This window comes from Gymnoscopelus microlampas (assembly GCF_963454915.1).
Source record: "Gymnoscopelus microlampas genome assembly, chromosome: 4".
Taxonomy (NCBI): Eukaryota; Metazoa; Chordata; class Actinopteri; order Myctophiformes; family Myctophidae; genus Gymnoscopelus; species Gymnoscopelus microlampas.
In genome coordinates, this window is record NC_139941.1 from 16,865,023 (window position 1) to 16,882,873 (window position 17,851).

Sequence of the window (17,851 nt, forward strand, 5' to 3'; positions counted from 1 at the left end):
TTACAAAAGTAAAAGTCTGGTATTTAAATTTGACTTGAGTAAAAGTACAAAAGTATTGGTATAAAAATGGACTTAAAGTACCAAAAGTAGAAAGGACTCATTATGCAGAAGGTCCCGTTTCACAATTAAGTTTTCAAATGTATAAAAATCTTTTGAAAATAGCAGATCTACAAGCTCACAATGCCTCACATGGTGACACATTGTGAGCTTGTATTTTCAAATGGCCGAAATGTATATAGGGATGATGTGGTTAATGTATGTTTTGTAATAATAATCAAAATCTACAAAGTAACCAGTTACTAAATCTTTCAAATATTCGTAGTGCCTCTGAGATGTAGTGGAGTAGAAGTAAAAGTACAGAAAATTGGAAATACTCCAGTAAAGTAAAAATAAATGTTCTTTTTTACTTATGTACAGTACTTGAGTAAATGTACTTAGTTACTTTAAACCACTGGATCTCTGCCACAGTGGCTAGTTGATTAACACGTGGGGATAAGTAAATAAAAGCTGATTGCAGCAGGGACCAGGTGATGATTAGACTTGATTAGTTGATCAATAGCCTATCTAGGCTAAAGGGTACTATTGTAAGGCAGTGGTTCTTAAAGTGGGTTCCGGGGACCCCCAGGGGTCCTTGAGGGCTTCCAGGGGGTCCCCAGATAAATTAGTTAACATACATCATCACAATCAGTTGAACTATACTTTAGTCCTATTTTATATTTCGGATATTCAAAAATAGCTGTTCTACAAGCTCACACTGATATTGTAGATCTGCTATCTTTGAAGAATATATTAAAAGAAACATGTTTTTTTATTTTTTTTTAATATATATTTTATTGGTGAAACAGGTGGTACAGAGAAATGGAGGTTGTTGATCGGTTTTAACATATCACCATGATTTTTTTTTTTACTTTTATGGGACATGACAAGACACAGACAGGACTGAACATTGACCAAGGACAACAAAAAAGCTAAAACAAAACTTAACTCAGACAAAAAGAAAGTAGATTAAAAAAAAGAACCAGGATACAATGGGGGCGGGGTTAACGTCAGAGTATCTGAGGTGCTCACCTCAGAGAAGGAGTATTTCTTTAGGAACAGTCTGGGTCAAGGGATGTGAGGGTGTTTATGAATGTGATAAGTGGTTGCCATCTGTCATAAAAAGTGGCAGTTGAGCCTCGATCCGATGATAGAAATGACATTAATTCCTTGAGCCAGGAGGTGGTGGGGAAAAAAACATGTTTTAATATTAATATAAAATTATCATTAAAACCGTTTTGCCATTCATTTGGGAGCCCACTTGCAATATCCTCACAGCCCACATAATTATATATTAATCCAGGGGTCCCTGACATGAAAATGATTGATAATAACCAATGGCATAAGGCATAGTCAGCTCTACACTGTTGAAGAAGTTGGTGGAAAACAAGTTTTTGAAGGTTCATAGACACTGTGTCACCACCATTCACCCAGTGACTATTAATGTGCTGCAATTAGTGTCTAACAGGTAATTTAGTCTGGTGGCTGCAAGGAGCACATTCTCTGCTTCAATACAGTCAAATACAGAGTATTAATTAGTGGGCTGGCTGGGCATATGCATACACTTTATTCTGACTTACACGTACTTTGAGCTAGAACATTGTGTTCAAACTTTAAAATGTTAAGCTAATAATTGATGGTGTCATGTGGATGTATTCAACCTTTTGGACATCTTTAGGTCTACTTAATGAAATATTGAAATAATAACTTTTTCAATGTATTATTTATTACAACTTTTGGAAAGTTTTTATACTTTTTTTAATATTGGGAAGAGATACTTTTTTTTGTTGCTCTCTTGCTGCTCTTTCATACTTTCACCAAGACACTTCATTCAAACTTTAAAATGTTCTGCTACCTTTGGATTTTGATTGAATGTATTCATATTTTTGTTTCGTCAAATTTTTTGAAATGTGTAACCTTTTATCATTTCTTTTCCTTTTAGTTGAAGTCTATGGGGAAAAAAAATGAGAATTCCACCTTTTTTTGCAGTCCTATTACTTCAACATACAGTAGCATATAAAGTATACAGTCCCTGTCCCTCACTGATGTTGCCCCCGCAACCACATACTACTGCCTCGCAACTACCTGTTTGCCCTGTCAACAAGCAACCGCCCAATCGGGGAACCCATTCGGTAAAAAAAAGAGAAGAAATCGATCTTTTGGGGGGATTGCAGGATCTGTTTTGAGAGATTAGCAACAGCGTAACAACACCCAATCTGATTTGCTGCTAAACTACTTTTAGTTTTGACAGTTGAATTCATTTAAAATGCTTTCTCTCCTCAATGTATTCATGTAATGAAGTGATTCCATTCAAACACTAATTCTGTTCAAACATTTTATACTTCAAAAGTTACAATATACTGAAATGCTGTTTATCAATTTATGCTTTTAAATCAATATTTTACAAATTACTACTATATATCTACTCTTTGGACATTTGAACATACAGTAGGCCTACATTCCTCTCAAACACTATTTCTACTGTGCATATATTTTATTTCTACTGTATTTGCTTTCAGCGAGCCCAAAAGTTTCTCAAGCAACTGCTTTTTTCTAGTTTATCTCTGACAGTCTACAAATGGAACCACATTGACCCGAAGCCTTCGGGTCAATTTGGTTCCATTTCACTTTCAGAGTCAAATTGACACAGAGGATTATTCTGGGCAGAGATCCACAGCTGTTGACCAACTTGGACTAATTACTTTCAAAAACAATTTATCAGTTATTTTTTCTCGTTATTTCATTAATCCATACAATTTAGACCACACAATGCAGGTAAATACAGTAGGATAATGAAGCAGTGCAATATTATAGTACATGCTGATCACAAATCATCTGAACTGAAACAGACATCTTGTTGTCTCTTTTCAATGTTATATTTGTCCAAAATATCTTGTACTTTAAACTATGAACTCTAGAGTTTAAACTTTAAGTCCAGATTAAAATGTTCTAAAGCCTTAAAGTGTAACCACTTTAAACTGTCTACATAAAGTGTGTGTGTGTGTGTGTGTGTGTGTGTGTGTGTGTGTGTGTGCGTGCGTGCGTGCGTACGTACGTGCGTGCGTGCGTATATATATATATATATATATATATATATATATATTATATATACTTTTTAAGTTTTACTATAATTTTCAATTTAATTTCACATAAACATGAATGGTGGAATGTTCCGAGCTCTAGAAGCTGATAAGCAGCAGGATGCGTTGTGCTGCTGATAACATCATAATAGCAGCTTCACAGACTCCTGCTGCAGTTTAACTGTCAATTCTAATATTCTTATTCAAGACACATGCAAGCATGCACACATAAATACAGTCATGCAGAGAAGCGTCCACGCAAACGGCCTATGTTGCAAACATGCACTACAGCTTTCCAGTTCATTTATGTGTGGATTACTGTCCTGTAGTAATGTTAATTTAATGCAATACAGTATGTGGGCCAGATATTCAGTACATAGCTTTTAATGGTTAGTTTGAACGCACTGTTGTTTTTACAATACAATGAGTACATTTTAATTATTCTGTTTATTGTACAGTAGAATATTCCAACTGACATCATCCACTACTGTCAGTAAAATGATGTCAAAGCTTTTCACATTCTTTTTATATTTATGTAGTGCTTTAGCAGCCTACTGTACCTTTTAGAACTACGCACTTTCGCTTCATTTAAAAACACCTGCTCAGTGAAATGCTAATCATTCTAATTACACACATTCTTTTAATGTTAAATTGGAGTTTCAGTGAAATGATGATATCTACTCTTCTAGTATGCCAGTGTGTGCCACTGCATTAACCTAAAATAATTGTCATGTTTGTAGAACCATTCCTGGACTATTTTAGCTGTGTAAAACATCTTGGTCTTCAACAGGGGACCCTAGGCCTGGGTGTCCTCAGAGTTACTACAGGGGGCCGCCAAATCATTGTAGGAACCTTTAACCCTATTCTGGGGGGAACACAGTTTAGAGCCCTGGAGGACCCCTGTCAACTAAATATAGAGCGTTTAACCACTTAAACCCTCTATTCTTAGTAAAGCAGACTTGAGTTGCAACTGTACTTGGATCGCTTTTTTCCGTCTACACCAAATCTTGACCAACATCTGACTATACCAAATCTCATGCGTTGTGAGCTTGTATATCTGCTATTTTTGTCTAATGTTCACCCCAGAATATGGATGCTGGGGTTCAAGTGGTTAACACACTGGAGTTATTTGGGGTGAAATTGGAGAGGGATTATGTCCTTGTTTGCAGCCCTATCAACCCCTGTTGGATGGTCAGGGCACCTGTTCAGCGGGGACAGGTTCTGGGGGAGATAGTGGGAACCTCTGTGCATGTCATGACGCTCTCCTGCCGACACTCCTCACTGCAGGTGAAAAGAAGTTACTGGCGACTCCATGTGTATCAAAGGAGACATGTGGTTATCTACAATCTCCTATCTAGAGTATCTAGAGTCTCATGGACCGGAAAATTTTTGATTTAGTTTTAGTCATAGTCTTTTGAATATAATTCCATTTAGTTTTAGTCATATTTTCGTCACCTGAAATGTTTTAGTTTTTGACTAGTTTTAGTCGGCTAAATATACATTGAGATTTGGTTGACTAAAATGTATTTCGGCGGGCCTTGATGGCATCCTAATGGCACACACACACACACACACACACACACACACACACACACACACACACACACACACACACACACACACACACACACACACACACACACACACACACACACACACACACACACACACCTTTTCCAAAACATAACAAACTGTGCAAAGCTATGTATATGACTACACTTATAGAGTTCAAGGAAATAGCAGACATTTTTCTTTTGTGGTTGTTGAAAATCTTGTTATCTAGATCTCTGGCATTATTACTGCATAATTTATGCATCTAGCAAATTGAATTTACACTAATTACATTTCATTCCACAGGATATGCTGTAAAAACGTGTCTGTGATATTCTTTCAAGTAAACCACCCTTTGGCTTTGGCTATAGAGCACCCAATGGTGATGAGCCAGTCCATGGAAATGTAGGGTTTCAAAGGAAGCCCTCTGCACGTTTCTGGCTGCAATCACAGAGACACTGTTGAAGCTACTGGCTTTCTGAATGTGGCAATTATTCCTCCGTGTTTCACTTTGAGGTTTGGGTTTATCTCTTTCACAGCGCTGTACAAGTCTTCAAAATCCTGATTCACAGTGATGTCCTAGGAAGAGACGGGGAGGAAGATGATGGGTAAAATTGAATGACTTCTGCAAGAGTGTATATTCTGCTGTCGGGCAGAAACCTTGTGCTGCATCTCCATATTTGAACTTTTTAATGTTTTTTTCGTAAATGAATGCCCCACTTCGTCATATTACAGTGTCACACAAAAGTAGCTAAATTAGCTGATCTACAAGCTCACAATGTGATGCGACACATTGAGCTTGTAGTTCTGCTGTTTTTTGCTATTTTTAATGTGGGTTTGCCTGTGGGTTTTATAAATATTGAATTAATGATTGAAGTATTAACAAGAGCTTGTGACTAAATGATAACTACATTGGATACATTTTTCCATTCATAGAAAAGCAACATTTTGGCCATAAATGGTTTCAACCCGACAGCGACGGTATGCAGAAAATGATAGATGGGTCACATGATGGCGTACTGAGAAGACGAGTGTCTCCATGGCTGACTCTGGGTTTCCCTGTAGAGACTTGAGGATCCCATAACAGCCGGCACTCAGAATGGGATTCCGACCCATCTGACAAAAGAGAAATATATAAAACCCAATTACAAATGCATGCTGGGGCATGTCTAAATACCATATAGACATTAGACAACTGTAATAGTGTGCCTTAATTTCAATTTCCACAAATTGACCTGTTCATATACAGATAAGCTGTCAAATTCTACGTATATTCAACCCTGGTAAACTATTAACCACTTATATGTCATTGACTGGAGTTCCCCCGGGGTCTACTAGGTCCCCACCTTTTTTCCATCTACACAAAATCAATTCACAGAAAATTGCCATTGGCTATTTTCACCAAATGTTCGCCACAGAATAAGGAGGGACGCATGGGTTCATGTGGTTAAATGTTGCTGTACATGGTCGATTAGCGTGCATAAGTTTATGCAGTCCTTTTATGTGCATGTCTCTGTGAACCGTGCTTATATGTTGACATTAAAAAGCAGTGCAATGATTCATCTATTTATGTTTTATCAATGCATGCCCCCTGTTGACTTCCAAAACATGAGTCAGTCTCCTCCCAACAGCTTACGTTGAGGGATTTAATCGTCTTGTTTACTCCGAGGCCCATGGCAAGGCGGATAGCTCCTTCCGGGGGTATGCGATTGTTGCTGTGATGACAAACAAACAATAACGGCAAAAACACAACGGGTACTGGAGTGTGGAGCAAGCAATCTCAAAGGTGTTTTTAGATGATATTATTCAAAGCAATTTGGCTTTGGGAGTTCTGATGCAAACTTTGCCTTGCCTGAGACTGTAGTTTTGTACTTTGAGGTTGAATGAATCATCACCATCCATTTAAGATGCAGGTGCAGAGTTTCAACTAAGATTGTTTTGTCGTACCCTTTTGCCTCATTTGTATGACCAAACAAGGTAAAAGATGGCATACTTGCCATTTCTGCCTGATGAAGGGAGGTCCAGGCCAGAGAAGCAACCTTTGCCCTCTCTGAACTCAAAGATTCTGTAACATGATTACCAGATCCACAGATAACAAAGGTATGTACCGTACTTTATATTCAACTCTTCAAGGACGTTGTTCTCTTTGAGTGCCTCTCCTAAAGCGACGGCCCCTTCTCTCCCCATGCCATTATATGACAAATCCAGTGACCTGAGGAATATGTTTGCCTGGAACACAGGAATGCAAGTGTCATTTGCAAAACCATCATTAAGAAAACAGACGCTAGGCCGTCTCTCTTGTGCAGTAACAAATAAAGACTTGGGATATTCTCTAACCAGATTAAGTGAGGAGTAAGGAAACAGATCCAATTACAGAAAGCCAGAGGTATGGATCTGACATTAATAAGGCTCTGGGTCCCATATCTATCCAGCCTATCAGAGCAGCCTGCCATGCTCTATGTCTCCTGGACCATGTCAGTCATTAAGAAGGCAAAACTGATTGTACTTCAGCACCGCCGCTCTTAGATGCTTGATAAATACCAGACGTGGCCTTTTCAAAGATTTAAACGTTGCTTCTGTTCTTTTTTACTGATCCTATTGGCAAAAAAAAGCATTTATGTGTATGCTATTCTGTATATTCACGTACAGTACAGTTCATGTGTAGAAGGGCTGTGTGTATTGTGCTATCACTTGTAGCCTGTATGTATCACTTAATAACTAATAGAGTTTGATGCAACTGGATTTGCATCCTGTTACTTTCACTGTTGTGCACTTTGGAAGATGGATAAAGAAACTGAGAAAGTCATATCTGATCCGAAGCGCCGTAGCGAGAAATGTGAGCACAAATGGCCGTCACGCTCCTCAAACAAGATAAAACGTTTCCTTTCTGTCTGATACAAGTGTGGTTTAAAGGAAAGTAGAAACATCTGTCTTCTTTGAATTGATTTAATCTGTGATGTGATTACCAAGATTACCCGGGTCGCTGCTTCTACCATTTAGCCTAATAATTCATACAAGTGACGGTGTCACTTGCTGAAAAGTTACACCGTCAAGCGATCTGTGATGGAGTATGAATTTGGCTTTTGTGTTATGATCAAACGTGGATGTCCAAGTGAGTTACCCCGAGGCCCTTGGCCAGCAGCACGGCTCCTCTGCCTCGTATTGTGTTCCAGGCCAGACTCAGTGATCTCAGCCCAGTGTTTTCACACAGGCAGTCCCCTAGTTTCTCCCCTGAGAATGAGAAAACAAACAAACAAACAAACAAGAAAAAAAAACAACACACATGTCAACATTTACCATTATGCAGCTTTGTAAGTTTTTGTGAACAAGGACATCATAAAATCTAAAATATTATGGGTTATTGCTGTGATGGTGACAGGACCCTTCATTTAGTATGCAAAATCTCAGATGCCAGATGGCCTGGTGGCCTGAATAGAATCTTTGTGACAGGTGTGTTGGTGGAGTATGAACAGAGAATAAAAAACACATGCACACTGTCTTTTACACCAGTAAATGTGTGATGTAGCAATATAGGTGATTCTAATGGACTTGTTTTGGTCAAGGACCTAAGAAGGTCTTTGACTTAAACGTTGCAATTAAACATTTTCTTTATCAAGCAAATTAAAGCAGTCTGCAGGCATTTTTTTTATTCTTTGAAAGGAAGCACAGTAATTTGTACAGTTAAGTGTAAGTGTAAGCCACTAAGGATCTATTTTTACATTTTCAGAGTTAAATTAATTATTAAGTTTTACTGCGATACTTACCCATGATCAGCCTCTGAAAGTAACATGTATATTCCCTCCCATCTACCCATCTATGGTCCCCTGTGTTCCCAGCAATGTATATTTCAATGTATGACAGTGCTGTTGAGCAAGGAGACCCGGGGGGAAGGAAGAGAAACAAGAGATGGCCCCGTCAACTCATCCACAGAGATAAGATTTCTAACTCGGCTTTGTGAGAAAGCAATAATGCCAAAGCTGGAATCTCATAAAATGCCAGTGTGTTATATTGGTGTACTTAACTCACAAGAGGCCTGTATGCAAGAGTGCACCCAAACCACATGTGGATATCCTTTGATATTTCTACAGTGGGAGAGAGCTGAAATAAATTAAATGCGCGTATGAATCATAGCCGCGCACGCAGAGATGAGACGAGATTGTCACTTGCAGTAGAGCGTTATTTCCAATTACCTGCATCATACACCCACACAATAAAATCTTCAGTCTTAATATATCCATTTATAACTCTGAGAGTGTACAAATGGTACCAGATGTATTTGGTTCCATTTGCATACGCTCTTGAGTTCAATTACACTGAGGATTTTACTGTGCACTGCCTCCTGGCCTATCACTCTAACATAAGGTACCTGTCACAAAGCTCATCCACATGATAATTGACAGACGTTTTAATTAAGGCACATATCCTTGACCTTTGAATGCCACAATCTCCTACACGAGTCCTCTGACTGCCTTGCATGAAGAATAGGGCCTGAATAGGGCCTATAGTCGCTAATGCAATCCATTACTTGCGTCGTGCAAGAGAATGGGGTTGGGGAGTGTGTGTGAGTGTGTGTGTGTGTGTGTGTGTGTGTGTGTGTGTGTGTGTGTGTGTGTGTGTGTGTGTGTGTCTGTGTCTGTGTCTGTGTCTGTGTCTGTGTGTGCGTGCGTGCGTGCGTGCGTGCGTGCGTGCGTGCGTGCGTGCGTGCGTGCGTGCGTGCGTGCGTGCGTGCATGTGTGTGTGTGTGTGGGAGGTGGAATGGGAGGACCGTGGGTGGGAACAAGGTGTCGTGGGGATTACACATGCATGCATAAGCACAGTCTTATTACCAGAGTTACTCCCAGTGTTCGTGCCATGGATGTCTCTATTCTCTTGGGTACCACTGAAGTGTACCATATAAAGATGGCTGATATACAAAGTCCTGTATACAATAATTCTATTTAATAGTAATACAGATGATGTATCTACAGTAAGCTTTGTTATTTAGACAAATTGACTCCTTGGTCCTGAGGGGTAATTTCTTTCCCCAGACCTTCCGATTAGGTAATTACTTTACACAGAAGCCCAGTGGGCATAGCAGACAAACATGCAGCTGTTGTATGTCTGACCCTCAATGTACCGTTAGATCAACTAACTGAACGTACAGTACAAATAGAGATAGGCAGTATATGAATTAAATGTATCTGAAATACAGTACATACAACGGCTACCTTAACATGTACAGGCAAAGTCTCAATCCATGCAACTCATCAGTCAAAGGAAAATTCATATTTGGGGAAAAAAAGACAAGGCTCTATAAATCATATACAGTATGTTTTGCCCAGTTATTGCAGGCATATTGTTCATGTGGATTGCCTGTTTTTGTTTAGTTTAGAAATATCTCAAGCTGAGAGAAGAACAACAGAGGAGATAAGAGGTGCTCTTACTTGCTCTTGACAGTAAGTGTTCAGTTCGTTAAACCTTACAATGATAAGGATCTTGTGGCCACATCTTATAGTAAATTCCATGAACCCTGGTCAACAAACGACAAGTTAAGTGGTCAAAAAAGTTGAGTGCTAAGAAAACAATTAATGCTACAAAGTAATTAGGATACCAGGTAAACCTATGTTCTGTCTAAATAACAAGCTGTTTGTAAGTAAATGTGCATATGTGAGCAACATGCATCTACTGTCCTGTTTTTCTGGACTGGATTGATCCCACAGGAGGGATCAATAAAGATTGATCTACCTACTTACCTACGTAACCTGTCTGTCTGTCTGTCTGTCTGTCTGTCTGTCTGTCTGTCTGTCTGTAATTTTTCCCTAGAGAACAATAGTTCAACTTGCTGTATTTGCTGTGTTTTCTGAAGCATGATGTTAAATTATTGATGAAAAGGAAGCCCTTAGGCTAACTCCCAGCACACTCCAGACGAGCATGGACATGATTAAAAAAGCCTTTAATGTCTCAGGGCATGTAGCTAAAATAAAAGCATTTAAAAAGCCAGTCTAAAGACGCCGACCGGTTTCGACCTGCGTGGGCCTTCCTCGGGGCGTGACTAAAAGGAAAAGTCACATTAAATTATTGTTTTCAAATGGTAAATGACCAATTAGAAAACAACAGAAGGCACCGTAGATCAAAGAGAGCTGTCATTTGCTCCTATTCTCCTCACAAGCAACAAGAAAAACAGCCACAGAGATGTTCTCACTGTGGTCAGTGGTGGACAATAACAACGTACTTTACTTGAGTAATGTACTTTAAATTACATTTTTGGAGTATCTGTACTTTACTTATACTTAACTGTACAAGTATTTGTATTTTTGGATACTCTCCACTAAAGGAAAATATTGTACTTTTGACTCCAATACATTTCTAGGAATGGATACATTATGAAAACCACTTAAGCCCTATTTCAAATATAATGGAAATAGCAGATCTACAAGCTCATAATGCGTCCCATCACTACATGTTGTGAGCTTTTAGTTCTGCTATTTTCACTAACACTGTATTTATTTTATTCATCTATTATTTTATTCAGATTTTACAAGACACTGATATTTTTGAACAATTCTGGAAAAACTTGAATTTTGGGGAGAAATTACAAAATGTGTAATACAGCAATGCACTGATATTAAAAAGAATATGTAATTTGTAATTTGTACTTTTGAATACTTATCTTAAAGTTTCTTTAAAAGCAAGTTTTCCAGTACTACAACTCAAGTACAAATTTGACTTATATTTGACCAGGATTATCTACAGTATACTGTGACTGGTAACACTTCGTCATAAGGGGTGCATTCATACCCGTAATTAACGCTTAATTAACACTTAATTCATGATTAACTCAAACTTTAATTCATCATGAATTGTGAAATTTGTGTCAGATCCTGTGTCTAGTTGAGACATGACCTTTGACATCTAAATGTCTCAATAGAAGATCAGGGACAAAATACAACCACCCCAATTGTATAAGTTATATTGTTCTGTATCAACATACTCTACTATACAGATTGGACACAATTACATATTATATGTTAGAAAAAAGTAACAGTGTCATTATGTCATTATGTCATAATGACATTATTTAAGTCATTATGACGCAACCAACGTTAATGTATCATTATTTAAGGGCTACATGTGGTGGGTTTGTAGATCTTTTTTTCCCGGTGGCTTCTATGCCCAGGATGAGTGCTCATAGGCGGGGCAAGATTAGCGAGGAGAGACGGTCTTTGGTACCGGCTGTTCCAAAACGTCTGTGTGGGGTGCATGACTGTGTGTTAAGCTCAGTGAATGAATGAATGTGCCTCTTATAGACAAAGTGTTACCCTGGTGGTTCTGGTTCCACTACCTGCTGCATCTCCCATGGTGTTGTGGCTGAGGTCCAAGCTCTGCAGTTTGGTGTTGGTGGTGAGGGCCCGGGCCAGGTGCTGAGCAGCCTGGCTGTTCAGATGGTTCCCAGACAGGTTGAGAGCCACCAGGGTGGTGTTTTCTTGTAGCATGATGGCCACAGCCCTGGCCCCGTGTTCCCCCAGTCTGTTGTCTGACAGGTCCACCTCTGGGATGAGGAACAAACACAGACGTGTGTACAAATGGAATCAAATGGACCCCCCTACGACATTGATTCTCTACCCTTTTAATTTCAAGGTCCCCCAGTTTGCCACGGACCCCCATAACTCTCAGAGTTACTGACCGATTGCCCGGACTGCTGGCCTAGCGGTTCGGGCACTTAGGCTCTAATGTAGCCTGACAGCGCATCGTGGGTTTGAGTCCCGTACCCGACGGTCTTTCCTGCATGTCTCTCCCCATCTCTCTCCCTGTTTCCTGTCCAGCTCTACTATAAACTAGCCCAAACAAACATCTTAACAAAATTAAAAAAAAGAGTTACTGACTGATAAGGATCCAATTGGTTCCTAACTATCAAACATTTTGCTGGGGACCTCTTGGAACCCCCTCAAGGATCCCTGGGGGGGGGGGGTCCCCGGCCCCTTTGAGAACTACCGCCCTCCAAATGGGTCCATTTGTCCTCTTTTCTGAGTTAAATTAACCCTAAGGATTAATCATGTGTACATTCCGGGTCAAGGGTCAGGTGTGGTACAAATGGAGCCAAATGGATCTCGCATCAGATTTGTTGTTCTAACTTTTGTATGTTTTTTTTTTTGTTCCATCAGGATAATTCATATTTGCTGGCTATCTCATCAGTACTCATCGTGTAAACATTGAATCCTTTTGTGGTCCCATTAAAAAAAGAAAGACAGAAATTAGAGTTTGCGGCAATCCTGTATATGCGAAATGATGTCAACCAAGTGTGCCTGCGCACGTCTCATGTTTCACAGGAATCTCCCTGTAGGTTACTCTAACATGTATGTATAATCATCGCCTTCAGGCAGGAACCTTGTATGTCCAAAATCATTACTTTTCAGTAAATGGAAAAAAGAACCTATGTCCCAATGGATACAATGTAGTTATTTTTTCATTATGAGCTCTTTGAACAAATTTGCATTAGTTAAAAATGTATAAAACCGAAAGACAGATTTAACCACTTTCACATTAAACATTTTTAAAAAAAAGCTGGAGATCAATCAATGTTTCTGCCCGACAGCAACGAAATATGACTGACAGTCAGGGGTCATCATCACCATGCCCTCTTGTGATGGTCATTTATCAAACTTTATTTTTGCTAAGGACATAGAAAATGGGCGGATTTCTGCATTCATTAAATCAGTGTCCAACCTATTGTGAAGAAAACCTGGAGACTGGCACGTCAGCCACTGTGTATTGGCTGCATTCAGGCATTAATGCACCATGGTCCAAGTTTTGGGATTTCAATAATTGGGTCTTATCATCACAGTCAGTTATTTTATCAAAGATTTGCCACAGACATAGACAGGTCTTACCATGTCCATTTTGTCAGTGTACTGATGACCCCTGCTGACAGTCAGTGAGTGTTAAATGGGGGACTCCAGGTGTAACAGTGGCACATAATGGGGGTATGAGTGTGCTGGGTGGCAGAGAGGAGCTGAACGTGAAAGGCAGATAGGAGACAGGGAGTGTCCAGTACAATCACCTGTAATGTAACAGTTCTCCTTTAACATCTCAGCTATGGCTGCTCCGCCCGCTCCTTCCATCCAATTATCTCTCAGGTTGAGCCTCTGGATGCAAGTGTTGGTTACCAGGGGAACTGCCAGAGCTGTGGTGCCCTGCAGACAAGCACACACGCACACACACACGCCAAGGTTATTATAGGTAAAACCAACTTTGAAAACTATGTGAAACAAATAAACAAACATTTTTAGAATAGAATAAAAACAAAACTTTACTTATAGCTCCCGAAGCTTTATTTATAACACTATAACTAAAGCAAACCAAAGATGGTTGGTTGGAGGCCTTCCGCTCCGCATCAGGCTTCAATATACGTCTTGTCTTAGCCGTTCTAAAATCCAAGGTAAACCATGGCCTCTTGTGGCTTACTGCTTTAATATGCAATCACGAGCATAGACTGTATAAATGAGATGGACAAAGCCACTCCCCTGCTTTCTATAGACCGAAAATGAAGCCGATTGTTCCAAGACTGTAAGTCCGCCATCCTTCAATATCGCATCATATCGCGTCATATCCTGCAGAATGCAGGATATGACCATTATTGGACCATTATTGGTTGGGTAGCTTGTCAATCAAGAGCGGTGGCGGGGAATGAATGCTATTGGTTGTGTAACTTGTCAATCAAATCATCCCGCCTCTCCTAGAGAATAGCCTACTTTATCGTCAATTTTAAAATAAATGGGACCATAATTTAGCAAAACGCACATCATGATGATTGAAAGGAGACTTTAAACTAGCGACTGGAAGCATATAGAATTTATGACAATTTTTATTACGGTAAGAAAATCTAGTCTAAAGTTTGTCAAAAAACCCATTCATTTGCGTTAAAATAAATTCTTTCTGACACCGGCAGGTCGGCGCAGGGTAAAACAGCGCCACTCTGGCCATTCATAAGCTTCCGTGTTGGGCTCATCGTAAATATCCAAGCCTTGCCCCTTGCCCACAAGTGGTCATTGATTTGAGCCGGAACAGTGAAAGCAATGACCAGAAAGTCATGGAAGGCATATGAGTGAAAAACAGGCATAAGAGCATATAGGTTTTATCATTCAGAAAGGGGACCTTGGCTTTACCTGGGGCCCAAGGCCACGGTGCATCATGGACAACTCAGTGTTTTGCGTGGACCGCAGGAAGTACGAGGCGGGCACCACTTGTAAAACTCTGCACGCTTCCATGTAGCGGGACTGTCCTGTAGGGTCGTACGCCTCCCGCATATCTGTAAATGAAGTAAACATGAGCCAATGTCTGTTATGCACTACTAAATACCAATACTTCCTCAGAGAGCGAGAGAAAAACAAGTTTTGGCGTTTTCCTCAGACGAGGGCTCTATTCGCGTTTCCATTGGAGAATTTCCCTCCGGTTTGTTCCACCGTGTCTGAGGAGCTCATTCATACCAGATGGTTTTCACTTCTGGCAAAAAAGACGGAAAGCGTGATACAAAGGCTGAGATGGAGTCATTAAGATGCAGGGCTCCACATGTGTGGGCGACAGTGCGTAGGGGTTTCTATTTTGTATCACAATTCTGTTCCCTCCCTTTTCACCAATCATTCGGAGACCCTGTAGACAGAGGGCGGCAAAGCAGAGAGAGAGGCAGAGGGAGAGGGAGAGGAAAAGCGAGAGAGAGGCAGAGAGAGTGAGGGGGTAACGATTAAAACTGAGAGACGTGCGTTTGCAAAGCGTGTGCCAGTTGGAACTGGATCAACAGTGGAGGGCCAATGAGTTTTACTCTCGTAACCAGGGGCTCTTATGCAAGGTGATGCTGGAGAGTTTGTAAAAAGCTGGGAGGTCTGTGGGGTGGACGAAAGTGTTCGAGTCAAATGCATGACTCATGTCGGTAAGCCATTTCTCTCTCGGCTGTCAAAAAAAAAAAGACAGCGATGGGAGATTGTCGGGCTCTTAGCTCTCTGATGCCCTTTATCACAACGTCTAACGATGTCGCCCACCCTTCCACGACTCCCGCCCTCCTTTTTCATTATCGACTCTCCCCCACCTTCCAGCTCCAGGTCGGTGTCATAGTCCTCGTCTGCGATGATACACTCCAGCTCCTCTCCTTCACTGTTCACTCCTTTCTCCTCTTCCCCCTTCCCTCTTTCAGCGCCGTCAAGCACCTCCTCCTCAGGGCTCGCGCGTCGGGCAATCGGCCCACGTGAGTCGACCCCTGCGCGGGAAACTGTCCACTGGAAAGAGAGGAGAGAAAAGGCTTCAGGACAAATTGGTCATAGCTAGCTGTTATTCATTTATTAATTTGCTCCCAATTTTAGTCATCGCCAACTTCCCCCATGTGCACTGCTGTGTTCTGTCACTGCCAACCGTTCTTATCGCTGCCTTTTCTTGCAGCGAGAGCAGCATGCTACCTCCATGACTCTGGTGGGGAAATGATTATGGTCGCGATCAGGGGCGTAATTTGGAAATTAAGCAGTTGCCAACCCCTAGCGTTCGCATTTAACCTCATTTTCAATTATTTTATGCATATTTTCTCCATCTCTGAACCTATTTTTCTGATGAATCTGTTTTTAATCGGCACTGAGTGCATCTCATTCAATTTTTTTTCTTCATATTTTCAATCATTAAAATAGTAGATCTACAAGCTCACAACACGTTGCAATGCGACACGTTTTGCTAGGGCTTAAGCCGTCACCTTTTTTGCTGAAATGATGCCTTTGGTCACTACTGTATGTGTATGGAACACATCGTTCAAGGTTTGTACCACACAGCCTGCCTGCATACATTATTCTTTTTCCACCTACCCCGAGTCACACATTTCTGTGAACTGACTACATAAAAGTGCAATTAAAACAGACTTTCAAGGTGAGGCTCAAAGTAGCCTGTGTTTAATGAATGCACAGGAGAACAGAGGGGTCAAAAGTTTGATCCATAAAATGAAAATAGTCAAGTCTTTAGTCTGTGCTGGTGAATTGCCTCAAGCAAGGAAAGAGCGGCCGTGCGTATAGAATCATGGTTAAAGGCCACTTTTCTAAAGCTGTGAGTCCCTGCGTGCCTTGACTCTTGACAGACCTTCCTCTTCCGTCTGTGTACACAGTAAAATCTTCACTGTTAATTTACCTAGGAGTTGAATTAACACTAAGGATTTTACCGTGTAGTCGGTGTAGTCTTACGAAAGGAGAGAAATGTGTTAAAAGTACTGACTGTAGGGACGTGTCTGTTGTGAATTTAGTTGACCAACCATGTGCTCCTTAAAATTCTCTCTCTAACTAAGGGTGGGGCAGTATCGCACGACAAGTTCTCAAGTTTATTACACACATAGAGAATATACACATGACGTGACCAGAAGATATGCGACAAGGACAAAAATAGAAAGTACATTTTGTTGATTGTCATGGCATCAAGTGTATCAGTATGTGCTTACACAGATGAGTGTGACACACGCACGCACGCACGCACGCACGCACACACACACACACACACACACACACACACACACACACACACACACACACACACACACACACACACACACACACACACACACACACACACACAGAATTGCCTACCTGGTTGCCCACCCTGCTTAAATCGTTCCCAGGTGTGCTTGGGGGTCTGCTGTCTCTCCCTCCCAGCAGCTCCTTCTCACCCTCCGTCTCAGCGTCACCGTCCTCCAGCACAGAGGGCAACAGGGTCTCCTTGGCCAGCTTCTTCCCATGGACCATAGCCTCAGCGCTGTGGAGTCAACTTGAGAAGGGTGTATTAGTGACACTTGGATGTGACTTTTAGCTATAGGTTCACTTTTGTAAGATTCACTGTGTGTGAGTGAGAGTGTGTGGGTGTGTGTGCTCTGGGTAAAATCAGTGCACTGGACTTTCCCACAACCAATCTTGCTTTGTGGGAGGGTCAAACTCATCATTTTTTTAAACTGCCAAATGAATTGGCTTATTGGAGAAGCAGCTGCCTCACTTCCTGGTGCCCAGGAGCCAATAGGATCCGTATAGTGTTCGGTTGACTTGCTGTGTTGACACGTTACCATGGAGCTGAGTTAAGTGTCTGTGTTTCTAGGTGACTGGCTCTCAAACCTTTCCATGTCATGGACCCCCAAATGAACATGTATTTGGCCACAGTGCCCCCATCTGAAAATATTTTGTGCAAGATTTGTGCTGTAA

At 40.9% G+C, this 17,851-nt stretch overlaps 1 protein-coding gene across 1 annotated transcript; it reads right to left on the bottom strand.

The window, feature by feature from the left end:
- Positions 1–5,114: 5,114 nt before the first annotated feature.
- lrrc74b (leucine rich repeat containing 74B) lies at positions 5,115–17,404 on the bottom strand (the record flags this gene model as incomplete). Its single annotated transcript, XM_084055400.1, has 10 exons — positions 5,115–5,246; positions 5,688–5,783; positions 6,304–6,382; positions 6,781–6,896; positions 7,789–7,898; positions 11,989–12,195; positions 13,705–13,837; positions 14,810–14,952; positions 15,727–15,913; positions 17,249–17,404. 10 exons carry the CDS (start codon positions 17,402–17,404, stop codon positions 5,115–5,117), a joined length of 1,359 nt encoding a protein of 452 aa, XP_083911526.1.
- Positions 17,405–17,851: the final 447 nt, after the last annotated feature.